The 9,835-nt window shown below is 33.7% G+C and overlaps 1 protein-coding gene across 1 annotated transcript in view; it reads left to right on the top strand.

The window, feature by feature from the left end:
• Ubr3 (ubiquitin protein ligase E3 component n-recognin 3 (putative)) overlaps positions 1–9,835 on the top strand; it is a 187,218-nt gene that overhangs the window by 88,333 nt on the left and 89,050 nt on the right. The window contains exons 20-22 of the mRNA XM_023719126.1: positions 1,975–2,124; positions 4,881–5,014; positions 7,440–7,550. Of these exons, the coding sequence (XP_023574894.1) occupies positions 1,975–2,124; positions 4,881–5,014; positions 7,440–7,550 (395 nt within the window). The remainder of the gene's footprint in view (positions 1–1,974; positions 2,125–4,880; positions 5,015–7,439; positions 7,551–9,835) is intronic.

Here is a 9,835-nt window from a genome sequence, read left to right as displayed (position 1 = left end):
TTAGAGCTGAACCCTTTGTGTCTCTCTGGCAAGATGTTCTCGAGTATGATTGTTTTTATACTACGTTTTTTCCCCTTTATTTGAGGCTAGTGAAAAAAGGAAATACAGCACAAAATACTGTTGGTGCAAATGTACCTTTCTTTATACTATAAGGAAAACAGAGTATTCCACAGCAGGCTAAATTTATGAAGATGCATGAAAAACAGGTTATCTATTTTATTTTCTTGCTTTAACTGTGTTTATCAGAAGATTGTTAGACCTTTCTTTTAAAAATTCTCAGGTGAAAACTTGTTTTAGTTTTTGTGTGTGTGTGTGTGTGTGTGTGTGTGTGTGTGTGTGTGTGTGTGTGTGTAGGATCTTCCTACAACCCCTGTAATCCCAGCGCTTGGGAGGCTGAAAACAGGAGAATCACTATGAGTCTGATCTTTGTAGTAAGACTCTGTAGACCCTGTACTAAATTTAAAAAAAAAAAAAATTAGACTGAGTTACTTCACTACCCTTTATGTCAAGTATGTTCTTTGAACTTAAGAGGCACATCCTCTCTATTCTGTAGTTCTTTCTCTGAAGTCCAAAGGAATCACATGTCAAATCTTAGTGACCTCTGTTTCTTTCTTTTTAAGTCTTCTTTTCATCTTGACCACTGATTTTTATTTACATAGATATTGTGCTTTTTGGCCCTAGTTCTACTTATGCATTTTCCTTTTTTTTTTTTTTTTGTGGTACTGGGGATTGAACTCAGGACCCTGTGCTTCCAGCCAAGTGCTTATTCTATTGAGCTATCTCCCCGAGCTCTGTTTTTTGTTTTTCTTTTTATTAAAACTAGGCACTATCCAAAGATCTATTTTAGATTTTTGCCCCCTTTCCTCACAGATAAACATAAGCTATAATTTAATATACCTTAATTTTTATCAGATGTATGTTTATCTGCATGAAATCAAAAACATCAAAAGAACATCTTTGTTTTCATTTCTAACATTTTACATATTTTCTTTTATATTCTCCATCGTTTTGACGATGAAGTTTTTCTGTTTCCTGGTCTTCTCAGTTTCCTCAGTTCATTTCTTTGCCCCTGTGGGCAGCAGTAGCATGATCATTATGAATTCCAGTGTGTTTATCTACAAACCATTATTGTCAGAATATTTTTCCTCCCTCTTCTCCTCTCTGCTCTGTTTTTCTTTGCAAGAGATTGAACTCAGGACCTTATGCTTGTCAGTCAGACAGTTATGCACCTGAGCTGCATGTCCAGCTCTGTTCTTCTCTTTTTTCTTTCACTACTGGAGATTGAACCCAAGGCCTTCATATGGGGCTATATCCCCACCCCTTTTTAAATTTGAGACAGGGTCTCACCGCTTTAGAACTTCCTAACTCTGCCTGAGTGCTGGGATTATAGGCGTGCACCACCGTGCTGGCTTCAAGATTTTATTTCTTATTGTTAATGACATTTTATCACTGGAGGGTTATAGTTATTTTCTATAATAGTTCTGCTTTATTGATATGTTATGATCACATCTAATGATTTTCTTACATAATAAACATTAGTAATTTTTTTTCAAGATATAATCACTAGAATTGGAAGTAAGGAAGATATACTTTTTTAATATTCCCCCCCCGCTTCCATTTTATTATAAATTTCATCTTTTTGGTGCCTCAAAGAAAATTAAGAGGAAAAACCTCCACCTCTTCCTTCAAATGTTACTTTTAAAATTTTTCTTTTTGATACAAATGTCTTTGCTTCTCAATTTTACTTGTAAATGATATGTTAAAAGTATATTTAATCGTATATCATTTGACATCTTTATGTCAGCTGCCTACATTTTTCTGTTGTTTTCTAAGTAAATATTTTACTTAGCTGGGTTGATAGTTTTGTTATTATATAGCTTCACTGATATTGAAGCTTAAAATTATTTTAAGTGGATTTTTTTTTTTCATTTTCATTAAAGTGGGATGTTAAGAGTTATAATGTTTTTCCTTCAGATTCTTCTGAGAATGACATTCCTATGGAAATCGCCACAGCAGAACCACAAGTTTCTGAGGCAATATATGACTGTGTTATATGTGGACAGAGTGGCCCTTCCTCTGAAGACCGACCTACTGGGCTGGTTGTACTATTGCAAGCATCCTCAGGTATGCTCAGGGATTTTTCAGTGGGGAAAATTTTAGAACCATTGTGTATACAAAAGATGAATATGTGTCTGTATTAAATGAAAGTTATAACTTTATATGGTTATAAGTACAGATCTTTAAAGATTGATTAAGCCCAAGTAATAAAGATTTTTTTTTAATTGGTTTTATCTTTCATCTCCTTTTCTTGGACATGAGCATTGGAAGAAAGTCTTAACAAAAAGATCTTGTTACATCTTTCAGTCATTTTTGTAAAGTGTAGATAGTATATTGTCAATGCTAGGTGGCCAATAATGGAATTCAGCTTTCTTGATAATTTAATTATCCTGAAATCTTTAGATATTGTCAGTTTTAGTAGTCTGACAATACGTGGTATACTCAGGCAGCTCTACTCGTATTTCTTTCTTTTTCTTTTTTTTTTTCGGAGCCAGGGATTGAACTCAGGCCCTTGCGCTTGCCAGGCAGGCGCTTATTCTACTGAGCCATCTTCCTGCCCTTCTACTCTTATTTGTTGAGCTGTTGGGAGGAGTAATTCTTGAAACAGCTTATGGATTGATATTACTACCAGTCTATCATTTTCAGGGATTTAAAACATTTCAAACTTTTGATCATTTTCCATTTTCTCCATTCTGAAGTATTTTGAAGTTGTGATCTTATACAGTCTAGTCCCAATAATTTTAATCCTTTATCAACAGAAGAAATGAAATTTGGAAAGAACTACATATTTAGATTTTCAGACCAAATGTCTGTGCTCTTGTTTAGCAAAAAGTGAAGATGTCCAGATAAAAGCCTAAAGGGGCAGATGACAGGGGAATGTACAAGAGTAAGGGTTTTGATTACAATGATGATGATGATGATGATGATGATGATGATTAATATTGAGACATGGTATTGCTAAGCAGTCCAGGCTGGCCTTGAACTCACTAGTTAGCTGAAGTTGGCCTTGAACTCATGGCAGTCCTCTTGTATCAGCCTCCCAGTTAAAGGCATGCTCCACCAGACCGAGCCTTAAAGTTTCAACTTTTTGTCTTTTTTTTTTTTTTTAATGACACAGGGTTTCACTGTGCAGTTTATGGTGGCCTTGAGCCCACTGTGCATCTTAGCTGAGCTCAAATTTGTAGTGATCCTGCTGCCTCCTGAGTGCTGGGATTACAGGCGTGTGCCACTACTCTGTATTAAAACTAAGCAGACATTAATTCAAATTTGATAATTACAAAGTGTTGATGTTAATAATAATCCCTGGAGTATCCTATAAGAGAAAAAGTGCTAAAAAAGAACCCCTAAAAAAATAAGAAAAGAGGGCCAGGGAGATAGCTCAGTGACTTAAGTGCCTGCTAGCAAGTGTAAGGTCCCTAGTTTGATCCTTGGTACCACAAAAAAATAAAAATAAAAACAAGAGAAAGGAATTAAAATGGTACACGAGAAAATGTAATATAAAGGAAATACTGACAGATGAATTAAAGGAACATACAGAAAACAAATAGCAACATTGTAGAATTAAATATTTTCTCATCAGTAATTAATTGAAATATACTGAATTAAATTGTCCAGGTAAAAGGTGGATTGACAGAATGGATTTAAAAAGTGATCACAGTATGTGCCATCTAAAGAAGTTTACTTTAGATCTAAAGTTATGGAAATAGGTTGAAAGTAAAAGGATGGGAAGATACTCCATGTAAATAGTAAAGAAAAGAAAGGTAGCATAGCTATATTAGTAAGAGATAAAACAAATTTTAGATGAAAAAATTATAAATTATATACGATAAGGAATTATATGTTGATAAGTCATTCTGTAGGAAGATATATAAGAAGTTATAAACATATATGTATGAAATAGCAGAGCCCCCCCCCATATCTCAGTTTCAAAGAAATTGACAGAATTGAATGTAGAAATAGCTAGTTCTACAGTAATATTTGGAGACTTCAGCGGACAGAATAGCTGGACAGAACATCTAGACTAATGATGAGAAGGGAACCCAAACACTTGAACAACACTAAAACAAGGCCAGGGATATGGCTCAGTGGAATAAGCACTTAATTGGCAAGCACAAGGGCCTGAGTTCAATCCCCAGTTTCACCAAAAAACAAACAAAACAAAACACTAAAACAACTAGATCTAGCCAGAAGGCATGGTCATGCCTATAATTCTGTTACTCAGGAAGCTGAGAGAGTGGATCACATTTGAGGTTAGTCTCACTGTGCCCAATTAAATACATTGTTTAATTTCCACATACTTGTAAATTTTCCAGTTTTCTCTCTGTACTTGATTTTTTTTATTCCACTATGATCAAAAAAGACTCAGAACGGTGAGGCTCTGTCTCTTGAAATTTTGAACACTTTCTTCTTCATCATACACAGTTCTAGCCTTATGTCATGCTTTCTCCCAACCCTGAACTCAGCTTGTTCTCCAGGAATCTCTGCTTCCTTTTTTTGAGAAATAGTATATTTAGGAATCAAGTTTGTGGATATGAGGAATCATACCTTCCAATCTTTTTCCAGTGAACAAACTTAAGAAATTGTATGTCTATCCATTCATCGTAACCTCAAACTCATATTTCAGTATTAGCTTTAAAAGTAAATATTGGTGTATTTAGAGTTTTACTCTGTAAAGAAAACAAAAATGCCACTTTTTAAAGAGATTTGTAAAAATATTTCAGTAATGGAAAATGTAATGTACTGTGTGGTAATTAGCCTGACTTTTATTGGTGACTCAGACCTCAGTGTTATTTAATGAGGTTTTATGTTTGTTGTTAATGTAGTTTTAGGGCAGTGCCGTGATAATGTTGAGCCTAAAAAGTTGCCAATCACTGAAGAAGAGCAGATTTACCCTTGGGACACATGTGCAGCCGTTCATGATGTGAGGCTTTCATTGTTACAGCGTTATTTTAAGGATGTAAGTACTCTAAATGAGTGATATTTTTGACTGCAAAGTTGATATAGGAGAGATTTCATATAGGAATAAAAAGGTTACATATTTCTTCCTTTTAACCTAGAGTAGTCATCCATTTCTAGAAAAATTTTTAAAAAAGATTGTTTTGTTTTATATAAAAAGGCTCTGACCTGAAATCTGAACTGGACAATTGTGTTGTGTTTCTATTAGTGATTATAAGATTTTTATTCCTATATCATTACCTCATTCACTTTCATTATATTTTATATACATATGATGTAGTCTGTAGGCTGTATGTCTTTGGAAGTTGACGACTATTTCATGTTAGATTTACAGCCACTTCCAGGGGAGGTGCATGGAGTCTGTGTTGTAAATGCTTCTTTGATTTTTTTTCCCTGAATTACTGTAGACATAAACACCAGAGTTTATAGCTTGAACAGACTGTGTAGAGCAAAACAATAGCTATTAATGGACACTAATGCTGTTAGAGAATTAGACTGTAGATTTTGCTCTATTCAGATCAAATATATGCACTTTAGAGAATTGAAATGTAAAATTTTAGTTATGTAAGACAGTACATTCTCTGTAGAACCTGGAATTTTGGGAAGATATACTATAGAGGGAAGGAAGAAACCTGAGGTTTGGAGTCAAGTAGACTTGGATTTCAACTTGGATGCTACTACTTACAACTTCTTGATTTTCATGAAATTTTTATTTTTTTGTGAAAGTGAATAACACCACCTACTATATAAGATTTTAGTAAATGTCGAAGTTGTCAAGATTCAGTGTTATAAGCACTGAACACAATGGTTTTCAGACATGTAGTTAAAGGTTCTCTAAAATATTAGCCTCTTATTAGTGGTGATTTTCTGCATTTGTAACTATGGCAAACTCACATGAGATAGATAAAAAAGCTATCCACTTTTGTTGAAAATAAAAATTTTATACCTTTTTATAATATAGTGCCAGAGAGCACTATATTGCTTATGAACTGGCTACCAACTGTTGAAAATAATCTAACACCCAAATCTGCTTCTATTTCAAGTGGCTTCAAAACATAAAACTGAGATGAGCAGGCCTCCTATGGTTTTTGTGATTTGTGATATTAGAAGCTTGCTCACTTGCTGCATTTAATTTGTACTGCTGCATATCTGTAAATTGACAGAGAAGGCATTTTATACTGGGTAGTATTTTCAACTTTTAGATATTCATGAAGTCTTGATTTAATATTGGAATCTTGTTCAAATCATATAAGATCATTTGGTCATTATACATTATAATGTTTAAATTTCTCTCCAATATAGAAATAAAGTTTAAAAGTTCACTCAGTTTTATAAGCATTTAAGAACACGATTATTTGATTGCTCTCGAATCTTTCATCATATACCGTCACTTATGTTAGATCTTGTGTTTTTTATTGGTTTGAGTCCTGCCCATGTATTAGTTACAGACTCTAAAGGGTCAGTTCTCATTCATGCCTAAATGCCAGACAACATGACAGACAATATGTGATAAAAATTCCAAGAAAGAACTTGAAAAGTCTTAAGCTTTTTTATAGGTTGAGAGGAGATCTGGAAACTCATATTGTGGTTTGAAGGGAAGGATTGATGTAGAATCCTTAGCTCTCTGATATGGTGACTAAGTTGTGATATATTTAAAGTAAGAGAAAGATTCATGGAGAAGATGACAGATTAAGTTTTTGACATTGGCTTGTATGTTGTCTGAGGCTCATGAAACTGGAGACTCCTCAGGGGTGGCAACTGAGTAACTGTGTCAAATGCTTAGACAAGGTATCTAGGCCTGTAGGGTATTTGAAATTACTAACTAAATTCTTTTTTTGTTTTTGTATGGGGAATTGGACTCAGGACGTTGCACTTGCCAGCCAGGCGCTGTGCTGCTGAGTTATATCCTCAGCCCAATTTTTTTCTTTTGACTAATTAAATTCTTTAGGAGAATAGTTCTATGAGAAAAGAATAGTACAGAGATTAGAACCCAAGGAATAAAATATTGAAGGGGCAAGTACGACAGCAGAATCATAGAAGGAGGCCAAGATAAAGAAAGATGAAAACCAAGAGAGGAAGCCAGAGAGAAGTTAGACATTTTAGAAAGGAAATTGTTAATGTCAAATGTTACAGAGAGATTAAGAACCCACAGAACATATAAAATAACAGTACTATACAGAAATATACTTTATGGGGTAGAGAAAGACTAATTCATAATTATTCTCTTTCATCATGAGCATAGGTATTTGAGGATTAAAACTTCAGTGTTCTAATTTTTACAGTCTTAAGATTGTCTAATCAGGTATAATTTCTATCCCAGTACAAAAAAATACCACATTAGTGTAATAGTGGGAAATCATGCAGAGTTAATGAGCATATAGTTAAATATGTTTCTCTTTCTTTAAAATATTTTTTTTTTTTTTAAGAGTTCTTGTCTTTTGGCTGTATCAATTGGCTGGGAAGGAGGTGTTTATGTACAAACCTGTGGCCACACCTTACATATAGATTGTCATAAATCTTACATGGAATCATTACGGGTAAGTTGAGTGGAAAAAATTTTAAAGGTGTGTATTTCCAGACATTAAACTTTTTATACCTTATACATGTCAATTCTACTTCTTTACCTTGATTTTCATATTATATCTCACTTGAACAACTGACTTTCATTGCTGTAATTTAGACTTTGGCATACTAGCTCTAAAATACTTAGGTTTGGTATCCTACAATATTTCCTTATTATATAATAATGCTTCAAATTCTGTTATTTTCCTCTCGTTAGTATATTTTAACCCTTTTTCATTTTTCCTAGTGTATTAACTCCTTGTAAGCCTTACTGTCTTGTATTATACCTGTTTACCTTTTACTATCATTAACTATTTACATGTTTCCTTCCATTTTAGACCCAGACTGATTAGACTGTAGTAGAAAAATTACTTAGTTTTTATCTAAGTGAATTATTATCACAGATTTATGATTTCATATAATTGTGGCTTATGGTAAGGTCATGGACTACATGTACATATATAAATTTCTTTTACCTTTTATGAATTCCTTCTGTTGTTCTTCCAGCAGCTATTCTGCACCTTTGCCTCCCCCATCCAAAACTCCTTCCCTTTTCATCAGATTCTGTCTTTTCTTATGTTACCAGGAAAAGTGTTTCTTTGTCACACATTCCCTTAGATTACTACCTTGTTTTCTACAATTTCTTAATAAATGACCCTGTATCCCAATTTATCTTTTCTACTTGTGGAAGAGTATATTAATAATTTCTTCTTCTGATCATGAATAACTTTTCTGCTTGTGCTTTAGGATTTCTTTTACCTCAGCATTTCAGGGATTTTGATCTATCAATATGTGAACTCTTTTTCTTCTGTATCTTATTTTGCCATCTTTTCTGTTCTTTCTTCTCAATTCATAAAGATGAACAAGTCTGTCCTATTCAGAGTCCTTTTCCGTTTTTTTTTTGAACCGGGGATTGAACTCAGGCCTTTGTGCTTGCCAGGCAAGCGCTTATTCTACTGAGCTATCTCCCTGGCCCCCAGAGTCCTTTTCTTGATCGTGCATTCCCCTGTGACTGATGTCTTCCCTTTCTCTTGGGCTCAACTTTGTAAAATTGTGTATTATGAAAGCAGGTCCACTGTATTCCTCTTTCTCTAACTTGGAAACATTTATCTTTTTCTTTTCTAATCCTTACTTCTTACATTCAGTCACTAACAAAAGTTTCATTGCTTTTAACTTACAAATCTCACTTGACTATATTCTTTATTATTCCCCCTGCTGCTTTTATGTGTATCCCTTCATTTCTCACCTTGGCTATTTTAATTACTTTCTTGCAGGTTTCTTTATTTTTAATTTATTCACTATTTCAGTCTTTGCAGATTCTAAGTTTGATGACATACATCATTGGCTTAAAAATTCTTTGCTTTTTTCTAATAGGAAAAATTTCACTTTTCTCTCAGTGGCACTCAGGTGCTGTATAATCTGGGTTTGCTTGTTGCTTTAACTTTTTTCATTTTAGCACTAATATGCTAATATTTAGTTTCTCAAGTGTGTTTTGCATTCTTATATCTCTGTTTTCAGTTACTTATTCTTCAAGTATTTGTTCAACATCCATGGAGTTATAGTCATTGGGAATACAGTAATGAATAGGACACAGATTTTTCCTCAATGAGTGTGTTCTGTATTTTGTAGATAAAAAGTTGTAATATATGTGTTAAATATTATGAAGTATACACAGGCTCTTACTGGAATGTCTGCTAGATGCGAGAACATTTGATGAAGTAACATATTTAAGTGGTGTGAGATCATAGGCCAGGTTATAAACAGCTTATGATCTGCATAAGGAATTTGAACTTTGTATAACTATTTTAGAGAAAGCCATTAAAAGTTAAGTGGATATTTAAGGTGTCTATTGTGACAGTTACATATAGAGGGCATTCCAGGGCACTAAGAAAGAATGTAGCAATGTCATTTAGGAAGTAAGAGGTAATGGTGACTTGTTCCTGGTTATGACAGTGGAGATGGAGAGAAGGTTGTAGTTCTGAAGTATGTTTAGGAGAATAGTCTTTTGGGTGGGTGAGAAATTTTATTTATACATAGCATGAAGGGAAGGAAGGAATTGACATGAGAGCTGATGCTGATCAGTGATTGATTTTTACTTGGAATCTTACATGTTAGATATTTTAGATCATTTGAATTGTGGTAGGGAGACTATATAAGCATGCAAAATTAGAAAAAAATTTAAAAAATTGAAGCATTAACTGAACCACTAATTTGAAGACAGTAATATGCAACAAAATGACCATTGTTGAATTTCTATCAT

The sequence above is a fragment of the Octodon degus genome, unplaced genomic scaffold, assembly GCF_000260255.1.
Source record: "Octodon degus isolate 3935 unplaced genomic scaffold, OctDeg1.0 scaffold00065, whole genome shotgun sequence".
Taxonomy (NCBI): domain Eukaryota; kingdom Metazoa; phylum Chordata; class Mammalia; order Rodentia; family Octodontidae; genus Octodon; species Octodon degus.
The sequence above is the reverse complement of the archived record's forward strand: the minus strand, read 5'-3'. Positions and strand labels throughout refer to the sequence as shown.